At 40.3% G+C, this 14,647-nt stretch overlaps 1 protein-coding gene across 4 annotated transcripts in view; it reads right to left on the reverse strand.

The window, feature by feature from the left end:
- ATP6V0A1 (ATPase H+ transporting V0 subunit a1) overlaps positions 1-14,647 on the reverse strand; it is a 59,580-nt gene that overhangs the window by 31,880 nt on the left and 13,053 nt on the right. For 2 of the 4 annotated variants that reach the window (XM_047845573.1, XM_047845572.1), the window contains exons 3-7: positions 10,605-10,683; positions 8,797-8,894; positions 8,112-8,240; positions 2,069-2,151; positions 1,572-1,698 (exon numbers count right to left, since the gene is read on the reverse strand). In XM_047845573.1, the coding sequence (XP_047701529.1) occupies positions 1,572-1,698; positions 2,069-2,151; positions 8,112-8,240; positions 8,797-8,894; positions 10,605-10,683 (516 nt within the window). Of the gene's footprint in view, positions 1-1,571; positions 1,699-2,068; positions 2,173-8,111; positions 8,241-8,796; positions 8,895-10,604; positions 10,684-14,647 lie in introns of all 4 variants that reach the window. The other 2 variants (XM_047845571.1, XM_047845570.1) reach the window with 1 other exon arrangement.

Here is a 14,647-nt window from a genome sequence, read left to right on the forward strand (position 1 = left end):
CTATTCCAAATACCAAGTTTACACGCAAAGTCTGATGCAAGGACTGCAGGGAAAGATCAGAGAAATAAGCTTAATTGGGTGTTAACTAGTATTGTCTCTAGTTGCCTGTATTTCTCATATTCCTAGAGTTTTTATAATAAAAAGCAAACAGACTTCAGAAGGATAAAAGGAGATGCGGCGTGAAGACAATGACGCTACGTGTCTTAAATTCCTCCATTCTCCAGGAATAAACTGGAGCGCATTCTTTGTGCAGCTGCTCTGCTGTAGCTAGCCAGACCCCCTTTCCTCAATTTGTTGATAATAGTGTTTCTGTTGCCCAGAAACTTGGCTGAAGATTCCTGAGAACAGTTCCACAGGAGGTGTGACTGCAGACTGCAATGTCTCCACAAGCCAAGCACAGGCTTCAGTGAGTCTGTAAAACTGCTCCTCTGGGGGGCTCGCTGTACCCTAAGTGCCACCACCCTCCTGTTTAGGAGGATAAAAGGATGAAAGCCTCAGATTTTCAGCTGCACGACCCACCCACTCTGAGGAGTCACAAATTCAATCTCTCTTCTTAGGTGGGACAAAGAATGGTAATCTAAGAAAATCCAAAAGATCATTTTCAACAGACAAACCAAGCCCAGGCTTCTAAATAATACCGATACAAAAGGGAAGTAATTTTTTTTTTTTTTTTGCAATACATTTAATCTTCCTTGCTTGTGATCCTTGACATCAGGACTCACGATACTTAGTGTAGGCTGATGTTAAGAACTCTGGCCCGTTATGTCAAATGCCAAGAGATTCAGCCATTCCTACTCTGCAAAGCACTGGGTGGGGAAGATTATTCTACCTTGTACAATATATTATCCTTAAATTAAGTTTCCAAATCTCCCAACAAACAAGTAGACAAAAAAACCTTACCAACTAAAAATTTTATCAACTTATCGAGCTCACAGTTGAGGAACTCTCTCCTTATATGGATATTACCGAACTTGGAACCAGATATCTTGCTTTAATTTTCATAAAGTTGATTTTCTTTTGGTCTCAGATAAGTAACAGAAAGCATATAAAGCTGAGGTTTGGGGCGCCTGGGTGGCTCAGTCGGTTAAGCATCCGACTTCAGCTTGGGTCATGATCTCACGGTCCATGAGTTCAAGCCCTGCGTCGGGCTCTGTGCTAACAGCTCAGAGCCTAGAGTCTGCTTTGGATTCTGTGTCTCTCTCTCTCTCTGCCCTTCCCCTGCTCATGCTCTGTCTCTCTCTGTCTCAAAAATAAATAAAAACATAAAAAAAAATTTTTTTTAAAATAAAGCTGAGGTTTAAGATAACTGGAAAAAAACACATTTATAATCCAAATAATACCTACACAAGTGGGGCTTGAAAATGTCCAGGCACGTGTCAGTATACATCATCTGTACACACACGATGGGAGTTAAGAGGAAAAGAGCAGTATTTCAAATGTTCAAGTCAAAGCAGGAGTAAACATAAGGGCTCCTCTGTGGGAGTGTCAGATTCAGGTGGTACCATGCAGTGTCACTGCTCTGGCCTCCCTTTACAAGACCTACTCCACGGGACACAATTTCCTAGTCTTACAGTCACAGGATCCTCCAGGGGGTTCTCGATTTCAGCCTGTCGCAGGAACACATTCCCCCGGCACACCCGCCAAAGCATGCGCTCAAAAGTAGGGATGCGCTCCCGGTTAATCACACCAGCCACGAAGCTGTGGGGAGAAGAGGCAGATGGGGAACTCGATTCCATGCCACGGGACAGAGGGCTTTAAGACAAAGAAGGGAAGCGAGAGGAGAGGGGCACGGACGACAAACACAAGGCTATGCAATGTTACGCCAAAAGGGCTCCCAAAGTCTTATTCCCGGACCCCAGGATAGGGTTGACAGGACAAATCAGGAACTGAATCCAAGTGACTTAGGAACACCTCTCAAGAGGCTCAGAAGAGAACACATCCTGGAAGCAAGTGAACGGGCCAGCCTCACCACTCTTGAACAGCAACAATGAACATGACCGCTGCTCCCCGTCCCCCCCCAAAAATGAACTGACCCCACTGACATACGGAGGCTTGCAGTAGTACTTACCCAAGTCTTAACGGCGTGCCCCTTCCCATCTCACTCGGCTCCAAGAGGGACGAGGACTCTTCCAACAAGTCTGGATCCGCCATCTGCTGATGATGCAATTCAGCCTGAATTCACAAATCAATTAATATCTAATGAAAATAGTTAGTGGCATGCAGGGAACGAGGAACCGGGAGATAAGTTCAGAAAATAAAGACGAGGGAAAAAAAAAAAAAAAAACCACCAAAAGAGAAGACAGCCACAAAAAGAAGACAAGAATAGGGGAAGAAAACAAAGGAAAGAAACAAGAGGTAAAGAAAGCTTTGTAGTCCCAGTAAAGGCATCTGGGGAAATGGTTTTTGAAATAAGGAATAAAGAAAAAACACTAAATAATGATGACATGTATAAATCTGTTACTTAGGTGGAAACCATTTTTCCTCTGTTTCCCTGAATAAGCCATGAAAGTACCAGGAAATACCTTTGCATACGGATGGAAGCTGCAACATTTCATTTTCAGCAAGACCAAAGCAGCTCTGAAGATACTCTCAACATCAAATTTCCAGGTAGCTACAAACTAAAATTTTCCCTGTGTGAGAATGTGAAAGATGGAGACTCTCTTTCCAAGGAGAAAAGCAAGGCACCGCCACTGTCCTGAGCACAGTGTGGACTGGAAAAAGGCGGAAGGGGCGTCTCCACGAGACTGGGTTTTCCATGCTCTTCAAAATTCAGAACACGAAAACTTTCAGCATGGGCACTGTAAAAAAAATGCTCCAAGCCATGGGCTTTAAAGAGTATTTCTTTCGGGGTGCCTGGGTGGCTCACTTGGACGAGTTGTCCGACTCTTGATTTCAGCTCAAGTCATGATCCCAGAGAGGTGGGATCAAGCTCCGTGTCGGGCTCCATGAGTGTGGAGCCTGCTTAAGATCCTCTCTCTCCCTTTGCCCCTCTCCCCTAGTATTTCTTTCTCCAAAAGAAGCAGCAGCATATTGGCTGGGCAGGCCTGGCCTTGACTGCATCAATAAAGGGAAGAAAAAGTGAAAACCTATCTGAATGCCTTCATTTCTAACCAGGAATCTAGGAACATTAAAAAGTTCATGTTAGGCTATATAGTTTAAGGGTCACTGAGAACATAGCTGAAGCCAGGAATCTAAATCAAGTGAGAAAAAGTAACCAATCATAAGCCAATATAGAACATGTGGGCTAATTTAATTGTTTAGATTTAAAATGATTTCCACCATGACAGTTTATACAATGAAATGAAGGAGGAGAGGGACCTTCTCAGATGGAGGTCTATACTTCCTAGACTCTCTCTACCCACCACATTCTAACACCTTTTATTCTTACCAATCAGGAAGGTCTGAGAAGCTCTCTAAAAAATAAAGGCCAATCAACTTCTCTACCGCCTGATCTCCTCAACTTTAATATCCACGCGCTACTTGTTTGACCAAAGACAAGAAATATGCCAGAAAAATCTTCCTTTTCAAAAGCAGAACTAAACAAAAAAATCAGGAGAATTTTTCTCTATCATCTTCATTCCAAACATTCTATTCCTGTTAACAGTGCGATCAAAAAATTGATCAAGGGAAACTCACTTGGTAAGTCGTAGGAAATGTAAAGTTAAGGGGGGTGGGGGAGGGCTTTAGGATTGAGTATAAATAAACCTGAATATAAACCAAATGATTAGGTTGAGAACCTAAAAAAGAAAGCAATTTTCTGGGGAAGTGAAATCTAAAAGTTGATGCAGGATCAACATTCAACTCCCCACCCCCTTCAAAAAAAAGAAAGAAAGAAAAGGTAGGGCAGGCTTTGAGTATGCCAGAGGGCAGAGAAATATTGTCATGATATACGAAGAAGTTTAAGATGAGATAATGGGGGCACAGGTTTCCACTTGCTCTCAAGTGGAAATTTAGGGGGCTTTTTTTGTTTCTGCCTAATATCAGATCAGCTTATTGCAAGCCACAGGCAACTTATTTTAAGGATCTAGATGACTACCTCATTTCAACTGGTTCTTGGGATATCCCTTGGCAAAAAACAGTGAAACTGACTGCTACACACAAGACTCCGGCCTACTTCCCTACGCGGTTCACAAGGCCTGGCTAAAGTAAACCCAAAAGATCAGACTCAGTGCAAGCCTATGTGCTCTAAAGGGGACAACCGCTCTAACAGCAAAAAGTTCTGAGCAACTAGACTCCTCTGAAAACTGCATCTGGGGACTCTGGGCACAAAAAGAACCCAGCGGAATTAAAATTAAATGGAAACTTGTGATGATATTCTAATTAATAATCTCACCGCTTCATACTTAAGAATCCTAAATCTTAGAGAGGGGAGTAAAAAAAAAAATTTTTTTTAAATAAAATAATTGGGCCTCATGGGGAACTAGGAGGACCAGACCGCTCACTGAGGGCCTTTAAAACAATCTCTAAAACCACACTGTGGGGTACCTAAATCCTATTCTGGGCTCCCTAATAACAATAACAACACTGCCAACGTGCCTTTAAATGACTTGCTATGCTCTCTGGTTTACCCTTTCCCCCAGTCGGAACACTGAAACCATGCCCTGAAAGAGGAAGTGGCAGAATTTCTGAGGCTCCCTGTCTACACTGAAATAGAAGTAGCACATCCGGATCCAGCTGCATTAATTACCAAGAGCAAACACTCTTACTTCCATCTCCAGTGAGAGAGAAATCGCATTTCATCACTTCCGGTATTCACCCAAGCCCCAAAGGAGAAGGCAGATGGGAAAGAAAAGTAAAGAAGAGCAGATGGATGGAAGACTCAGGAGGAAAGGAAGGCAGGAACCTGCATGCCATTAACCATTACTTTTCCAGTCTTCTTTACGTTCTCATGGGCTAGGGTGCTTATGGTAAAAGATGCAGAGAGCACTCTTCAGCTCTCACAGTTCTTCATAAGCAAGAAGACTGAGAAAAGGATAATCATTAACAAGTCATTTTAATTGCTCTGGATGAGAAATGGCTAAGTCGAATTTGTAATCATCTTAAATCATAAGAATATCGAATTTACGCTTACTCTTCCCCTTCCAGATACCTTGCCAATCATGACCGCTATGCCTAAAGACGGAAAGAACCCTTTCCCGATTTGGCCATTTTCTGCTAACTCATTATTATAAATTATTGATCATGTTCACCAAATTATATAAAAAAGAAGGACTCAAAACTGGTTGTATTTTAGGCCGTTTGCAAACTGTGATTTCAGGCATGGAAGACAATCTCACGCAAAAAGTGCCATTTCTGAGATTTGAGGGTCCCATGTTTCTTTTTCTTTTGCATTATTTAACGTGCGCACTCACATGCCCAGATGCACTTACTCTGTGAGGTCTTATCACCTGCCATGGCAGCGACAGCTGAGACTGGTGCTTGGCAATAGCAGGGCAGGCACCATTGAGAGGGACCTGGCTGAACCTCTGAGCCAGTGGCAGGAGCAGACAAGGCACTGACCGTGCACTCGGAGAGGAAAGGCCAAGTGGCTCTTGCCAGAAGCCTCCCTACACTACGGTGAGGGTGTAGGAACAAGAGGGGTTGAGGACAAGAGCAGTCAAAGAACCTCTTACAGCCCAGGACTTGGGCTCAAAAGTACTCAGAGATTAAAAAAAAAAAGAAAGAAAAGAAATGTTTTGCAAATGTTTTGCGTGAATAAAGGGAAAACAACCCACCATGGATTGACTGGGCATGAAGGTCGTAAAGACTTCCAGCCTGCCTTCTCAGCATGGGGGTTTCGTGTTTAGACTTATTACTCACAAAGAACTTATGATTTTAACACTTTGGTTATCTTTCCAAGTAATTTCTCTCATTTTGTTTTAATATTTTGTTTTTAATAACATTAATAGTTCAAGTAACAGGGAACCTCGGTGGCTCAGTTGGTTAAGCGTCCAAATGTTCCTCAGGTCGCAATCTCAAGGTTTGTGAGTTCGAGCCCAGCATCAGGCTCTCTGATGTCAGTGCGGAGCCCGCTTCGGATCCTCTGTCTCCCTCTCTCTGCCCCTCCCCCACTCGTGTGCATGTGCGCACACTCTCTCTCAAAAAAGAAATAAACATTAAAAAAAAACAGTTCAAGTAACTATTGCTCATAAGGGAGTCCATCTGTCAGTCTTTATTCAGAATTTCTCCAAAATGAACTAGACAAAGAAACCTATTCTATTCCTTAAACTCAGGAGGTTAAGAAAGACATGGTCATACATTTCAGCAACATCCCAGCAATAAACTAAGACTATATCAAAAGGGAAAGGGGGGGCAAAAGAATTAAGCCCCAAATGATGTTAAAAGTACCTGAGCTTCGATTCTGAGGCCAGTTTAAATTGGATCTGTGAGAGAGCAGCTTGGACGCATTTAGGAAAGCACACATCTGTGAGCCTATGGAGACACTGTGCCCTGGGATGTTTTCTGATATGACTAAGTGATACATTCCTTGAGCACAGGGGCCATGCCTTACTCATCTTGTGCCTCATGAAGAGTAGGTGCTCACTAAATGCTCAGTGAATTAGTGAATATAAATACACTGCTGTTTAGGCAATGAGCAACTAGAATTCCAGATTATCTGTTCATTAAAACCATGAGACATAAGTGGCCATGCCTGTTGCAAAAGACCTGAAACACTTGGAAAGAGTTAATCACACTGTCCCACAACCTCTAATTCGATGAGATATCAGGGACTGGTGAAAGAAGTCCTCATCAGTCTCAAAATTCTCAACTCAATGAGCAAGCCGAATATTCACACCAAACCTCTCTTGACATATAGCCAGATTCTGATTCTTGGGATGACCAGGCAATTAAGTTCATATGAGCTTTTTCCCCTTTCCCCAATAGATTTTTTTAAATTAGCGTGGCTTCTCTGAGTCCATCTTCAGTTATTGAGGAATGTAGCACATCTTCGGCTGATGTTCTCCAGCCCAGGGGTTCACAAACCACTGTCCCTCAGAGTCACCTTGTGAAAACAGACTGCTCGGCCCCACCCTCAGAGTTTCTAATTCACAAAGTCTGAAATCTGGAGTGGGGACTAATGATGTGCATCCTGACAAGTTCCCAGGTGAGGCTCATGCTGCTGGTTAGAGAGCCCCTGCTCCAGTCCTTAAAAGACCGATATTAAAAATGGAACTGAGAATACATCAGATGCTAACTAAAATGGGCCCTCTTTTTTTAAAAAGCTTTGCCAATTTTTTTGTTGTTGTTGAGCAAAGAATATAAAGAACTTTATGGAAGGCACACTAAAGAGTCGCTGGAACAGTAGCAGAAGTGTCTGATATTGCTAATCTGGTGGCAAAGACACCTTACTGTAAAAAAAGAGAATTCTCGATACCTTAGGCCATCAACAAAGCCAAGTCCAGGCTCAAAGCTAAGACTCCTCTCCACGTTTAATGAGGAGAAGGAATCCTTCTGAAAGTCTTGCTCTAAAGCCTTTCTGTGGGCTCACCTCAGCAAACTGTCATCTGTCATCATCACCTACATTTTTAACCTAGAAACTGACTTAACATTTTTCCCTATAAGGTAGTGTGACTGAGTTTCCATGAAAATCCGGGAATTTCAAAATAGGCATCCTACCAGTTCTATTTCCATAGAACATAACGAGAAACTCTTGAAAAATTAAAGTGTGACTTGTGCTATGTGGATTGTTACAAATGTACTCATGGTAGATAAGCAAACATGGAGAATAAGATAAAAATAAAAATTTGATGATAGAAGTTTTGGAGGTTAAGCCTTTGTTATAATTTCATGTATGACTGAATGTTTCTTGTTGCTTCAACTTTTACCTTAAGCATTTACTTACCTCAAAATACAATGACAAAATTTCAACTATGATATATACAACTACTTTCGGGTTCCTTTCCCCATCTTGTGATGAAAAATTGCAGAAAATGCAAAAGCATACAAAACCATGACTGGCTGTGTACTGCATGAGAAATGGAACATAATCTGACATTCTTTCAACTAAAACAGTGCGAAAATGGTATTGCTTTCAAACTAGCAAATTAAAATAATTTTTGGAATAACAGCATGGCCCACTTGTGCAGGTATAATATCAGCTGCTCAAATACTAAAAGAAACAATAGTCTGACCTCATCGAAAAACTGCTGAGTTTTGCGAAGTATAAATTTTAATTCAGTCAGTTCCAGGAAGTTTCTCTTCAGAGCTTCCTGGTTTGTGTTGATTTCCTTCAGTTCATTTTCAATCTTTTCAAAATTGGCCTACAGAAAAAATAAATAAATAGATAAAATCAAACTATTAACTCAAACTAAGCTCAATATGCTTGATGTGAAAGACGGATGAATTCATCCATCCCACAGAACTCTTGGCCACCCTGATGGTTCAAACGTAATTTTATATCTACCCAGCAAATGTGTGATTTTACCAGGGCAACTTTCTTTATGAAGTTTTTTTGCTTAACATCATCTGTCTTTATCTATAGGTTCTATACACAGTTGAATTTCTCAGGGGACTTTGGATGGAAAAAAATAAATACTGAAAACTCTACTGGTTATTCATTTAGTCTATGAGATGAATAAATTACTAGATAAATTGGTGTTAATCCAGTAAGGTTTCGATAAGGCAGTAAACATTTATTTGGTGGCATGTGATACTGTTCAAGATAGTGCTCTATAGTAAGTTTTCACAAGATATTTACAAGCAAGAGACAATGTGGACAAGGACAGCAAGAATTCCTCTACTGTCCACCCACACAGGAAAATAATTTCTGCACTTAAGTAGAAAGAAACTTCTGGCTTCCTCAGAAGAATTGTTTACCTCTAAGTCAATCATGTCCCGGGGGAAGGGCACCTCTGGGTTTTCACCAGTGTCCATAATTGGGATATTAGCTTTTCTTATTTCTTTCTCAACAAATCCTAAAATGACAGAAGCAAAATATTCATGTATAGCATAGGCCTGGAATTGCCAGTATTTGAGAAAAAAAATAAGACCCCAAACCTGGCTAAAAAGAGCTTCATTCCCAGAAAGATACTCTCATATAAAAGAAGCAGAACATGTAAATCCTTTTTTTCTCCACGTTCCTCTTCCTCCGCTGCACACTCTATAACAACTGCAGCTACCCCAGAGAGGATTATCATCCCACTACTGTCTTCCTTTCCTCTTTTGATCTTAAAACTGGACCTCATCTGCTTCAGTTCTCCACCCTGTGCAACTACTGCCCCAGAGTATGATGGTTCTGCTTGTAGATACTGTTGTAGAACAGAGTTACAGAACAGGGTGATTCAATAGAATATTTGACATTTAGCAAACTCGTGAGACAACTCCAGATCAAAAGGGTTTCATTAAACTTGAAAAACAATCAGATCAGTTTTAACAACACAAAAACCCAAAAAGCACGACACGGAATAAGGTCCCAAAATACCAGAAGAGAAAAGTGACAACTAGTAACTTTTTTAGCGCAGGGACCAAATTCACCAATCAGCTAACTAAAAGCAGGCATAGTATAGTAGTGAGATCACGGGTTTCAGAGCCAGAGAGAACAACCTGGATTCAAATACTGGTTCCAGTACAGCTGCTTATGTTCCCGGGCAAGTCACTTAACCTCTCTGATCTTTGGTTTCCCTGTTTATTTATTTATTTAATACTTATTTTTTAAGTAATCTCTACACCCCATGTGGGGCTCAAACTCACCACCCTGAGATCAAGAGTCAGATGCTCTACTGACTGAGCCAACCAGGCATCCTGGCTTCCTAATTTATTAAATGAGGTAATACCCAACTGAAGGAATATTGTGAGGAATGAATGAAATAAAGTTTATGTACTCCCCAACTCTCAACAGTACCCTAATAAATGTGTTAGTTTCTTCCTTCATAAAAAGCTCAAATTAAAAGGTGGTTATATTGATATCTAAAATAGATGGTGGGCGCCTGGATGGCTCAGTCGGTGGAATGTGCAACTCCTGATCTCAGGGTTGTGGGTTTAAGCCCACAATGCTTAAAAATAAAATCTTTAGGGGCGCCTGGGTGGCACAGTCGGTTAAGTGTCCGACTTCAGCCAGGTCACGATCTCGCGGTCCGTGAGTTCGAGCCCCGCGTCAGGCTCTGGGCTGATGGCTCAGAGCCTGAAGCCTGTTTCCGATTCTGTGTCTCCCTCTCTCTCTGCCCCTCCCCTGTTCATGCTCTGTCTCTCTCTGTCCCAAAAATAAATAAATAAACGTTGAAAAAAATAATAATAAAATAAAATCTTTAAAAATTATAATAAATAAATAATATTTTTAAATTAAAAAACATATAAAATAAAATAAAAATAGTGGTCTGAGTCCTGTCTCTCAGAATTCTATAATGCAATAGCTATAGCAGTAGCTGTAAAACCCTTCCCATAAAAAAGAACCAATGTGTTCAGCTTGCAATCTTGTCATCTCAAAGTTTCCAGTAAGCACCACCTAGCCCCAATACCATAAAATCCACTTGTACATGAGAAATTCATCTTAATATCAAGATCCCAAGACTATTCCTCCTTTCTTTTTCTCCTGTAGTATTTTCTCGTTTTGTTAAGAGGACTAGCATCTCTAATTTAAGACAAATGACTCATTATAGGAACATCATACAGGACCAAAATGCACATACGAAGCTTTCGATCCATTTCTTCACATCTTCTAACTTCATTCACAAATTTCCGCTGGAAAACATTCACATCTGGATTTAACTGCAAAATAAGAACACAATACCAAATATTTAAAACAAATTTTTTTAAGGTTTATTTATCTTTGAGAGAGAGAGAGAGAGAGAGAGCCCGCGCACATGCACGCTAGCGGGGGAGGGGCAGAGAGAGAGGGAGACATAATCTGAAGAAGGCTTCAGGCTCTGAGCTGTCAGCACAGAGCCAAATGTGGGGCTCAAACTCACAAACTGTGAGATCATGCCCTGAGCCTAAGTGGGACACTTAACCAACTGAGCTACCCAGGTGCTCCCCAAATATTTAAATACTGCATCTATTTCCTCTGTGTCACAAGCAACACATTCTGCAAAGTAAAACCTAATTTTGTGTCAGTGTATGATGCAATCATATGATGCAAAAATGGTCTACTGTCCTATATAACCTGCTTCAGGGCCAATCACACCAACTGAAGATAAAAACCCCTCTCTCACTGTGGCACCACATTATTGGAATGGAGGCAAATTAGACAAAGCACCAAGGTACAAGATGGTCCTCCCAGGCCAAAGTCTCAGTGAGCTCCCCCAGCCAAAAACTTGAGCAATGATGTATACCAGAAGCTCTGCCCAGTTTTCCTTCTCTTCCTCCCAATCAGAAGAGACAAAAGGCAAACATCTTTTATTCTTCTGTCCCAGGATCTTCACTTCCTACCAGACAGGCTGGTTTATTCATTCATACATCACAAGTAATTTTCAAAGCAATGTGACAGATATTCTGGGAAACACAAACAAGGTCCTACTTACGAAGAAGCCTGAAATCTAGTAAAGAAAAAAAAATACACACAACCAACAAGAGCATGTGATAAATTCCATAAAAGTAATACCAATAAAGACTATAGCTACTCACTCAACATTTATGGAGCACCATATATACACTACTGTATTAGGCACTGTTATAAGTACAAAAGGATATGTCCAAGCTTTGAGGAGCTATCAGATCCATGGACGAGACAGACACAAACTAATAAATGCAATTTGTTGTGATAAATGCTACTTTAAAAAAGTAAATATTGTTGTCAGTTTCTTATACAATTAAACATATCCCTAGGTACATCACAACTAAGCATTCCACTACTAGATATTTGTTTAAGAGAAATGAAAACATGTCTACAGAGACTCGTACAAGAATGTTTACAGCATGGCACAAGAACAGACACTCAGATCAATGGAACAGAATAACCCAGAAATGGACCCACAACGTATGGCCAACCAATCTTTGACAAAGCAGGAAAGAATATATGATTGAATAGACAGTATCTTCACCAAGTGGTGCTGGGAAAACTGGACAGCGACATGCAGAAGAATGAACCTGGACCACTTTCTTACACGATACACAAAAATAAACTCAAAATGGATGAAAGACCTAAATGTAAGACAGGAAGCCATCAAAATCCTTGAGGAGAAAGCAGGCAAAAATCTCTTTCATCTTGGCCACAGAAACTTCTTATTCAACATGTCTCTGGAGGTAAGGGAAACAAAAAGCAAAAATGAACTACTGGGACCTCATCAAAATAAAAAGGTCCTGCACAGCGAAGGAAACAATCAGCAAAACTAAAAGGCAACTGACAGAATGGGAGAAGACATTTGCAAATGACGTATCAGATAAAGGGTTAGTCTCCAAAATCTATAAAGAAGTTATCAAACTCAACACCCAAAACACATAATCCAGTGAAGAAATGGGCAAAAGACATGAATAGACATTTCTCCAAAGAAGACATCCAGATGGTCAAACAACACATGAAAAAATGCTCAACGACACTCATCATCAGGGAAATACAAATCAAAACCACCATGAGATACCACCTCACACCTATCAGAATGACTAACATTAACAACTCAGGCAACAACAGATGTTGGCAAGGATGCAGAGAAAGAGGATGTCTTTTGCATTGTTGGTGGGAATGCAAACTGGTGCAGCCACTCTGGAAAACAGTATGGAGGTTCCTCAAAAAATTAAAAATAGAGCTACCCTACGACCCAGCAATTGCACTACTAGGCATTTATCCACGGGATACAGGTGTGCTGTTTCGAAGAGACACATGCACCCCCATGTTTATAGCAGCACTATCAACAATAGCCAAAGTATGGAAAGAGCCCAAACGTCCATCAATGGATGAATGGATAAGAGGTGGTATGTATTACAATGGAGTATTACTCGGCAATCAAAAAGAATGAAATCTTGCCATTTGCAACTATGTGGATGGACCTGGAGGGTATTATGCTAAGTGAAATTAGTCAGAGAAAGACAAGTATCATATGACTTCACTCATATCAGGACTTTAAGAGACAAAACAGATGAACGTAAGGGAAGGGATACAAAAATAATATAAAAACAGGGAGGGAGACGAAACATAAGAGACTCATAAATATGGAGAACAAACAGGATTACTGGAGGGGTTGTGGGAGGGGGGATAGGCTAAATGGGTAAGGGGCATTAAGGAATCTACTCCTGAAATCATTGTTGCACTATATGTTAACTAGTTTGGATGTAAATTAAAAAAAAAAAAAATGTTTACAGCAGCTTTGTTTATAATAGTCCTAAATGGCAATGTTCCAAATATCCAACAACAGGAGAACAGATGAAGACATTGTGGTGTATCGGAATACTACTCAGCAATAAAAAAAGAAGCAACTACAGACATACATAAAAACGGATAAATCTCTTGGGGTGCCTGGGTGGCTCAGTTGGTTAAGTGTCCGACTTCGGCTCAAGTCATGATCTCGCAGTTCGTGAGCTCTAGCCCCACGTCAGGCTCTGTGCTGATGGCTCGGAGCCTGGAGCCTGCTTTGGATGCTGTGTCTCCCTCTCTCTGCCCCTCCCCACCAGTGCTCTATCTCTCAAAAATAAATTTAAAAAACATTTTAAAAAATGAAAAAAAACAGATAAACCTCAACATTAGGTTGAGTGAACGAAGTCAGACATAAGACTTTGCAATGTATGATTCCATTTACATAAAGTTCAAAACTAATCTATGATTGTAGAAATCAAAACAGGGGTTACCTACAGGGGGTGGAGAATGACCAGAAGCAGGCACATAAGATATCTTTCTGGGATGATGGAAATATTCTATATCTTGACTGGAGTGGTAGTTGCAAAGGTATAAAAATTTACCAAAATCATCAAATTGTACTCTTAAGGTCTATGCATTTCACTGAATATAAATTTTACATCCATAAAAAAAGTGGGAGAAAGAAAGAAAAAGAAAAGAATAAAAGAAAGAAAGAAATGAACATATGTAGGAGTAACTATGAGAAAATATGGGTAACTAAGTGGAATAAATGTACAAAGGAAACACCAGAGCTGGGACTTTGGGAGATACGACAGAATTCACCAAGCAGAAATAGGCAGAATGAAGCAGAAAGACTTTGACAAGTGACTCAGAGACATAAAAAAAAAAAAAAAAAAATCATATATTCAGAGAAGGGGAAAAATTATTCCACAGGCAGAATGGAATCAAATAATCTGATTTTTAAAAAATACTTCTTAAAAATTTACTTTTTTGAAGACTAATACTGTGCATGAAGAATAAATTGTAAGAGAGACAGACCGATGATAGAGAAACTATTAAGGACATTATTTGTATTATTATATTAACATTAGACAGAGGAAATCTAAGGCAAAAAACATTAGTAGAGTATGAGAATCATTACAAAATGGTAATAAGAACAATTCCCAGGAAGATGCAATAATCCTAAACTTAGATATTTCTAATAAAACTTTTTTTTCACTGAGCAGGCAGTATCTTGGCCTTTCGTTCAGAAATTTCTACTTCAATAAATATGACACTGAAGTTAAAGTAGCCACAAGACTGATAACTTTACTGGTTTCATTATCTGGAGGCAAAGTTCAACGGCAGCCAGTTTCAGGTAAGGCACCCCAAAACATACGGGCAAGGAAGGCATTCTCAAAATATTTCCAACAGAAATTAATAGAACCACAAGGAGACACTGACAAA

This window comes from Prionailurus viverrinus, unplaced genomic scaffold, assembly GCF_022837055.1.
Source record: "Prionailurus viverrinus isolate Anna unplaced genomic scaffold, UM_Priviv_1.0 scaffold_35, whole genome shotgun sequence".
Lineage (NCBI taxonomy): Eukaryota > Metazoa > Chordata > Mammalia > Carnivora > Felidae > Prionailurus > Prionailurus viverrinus.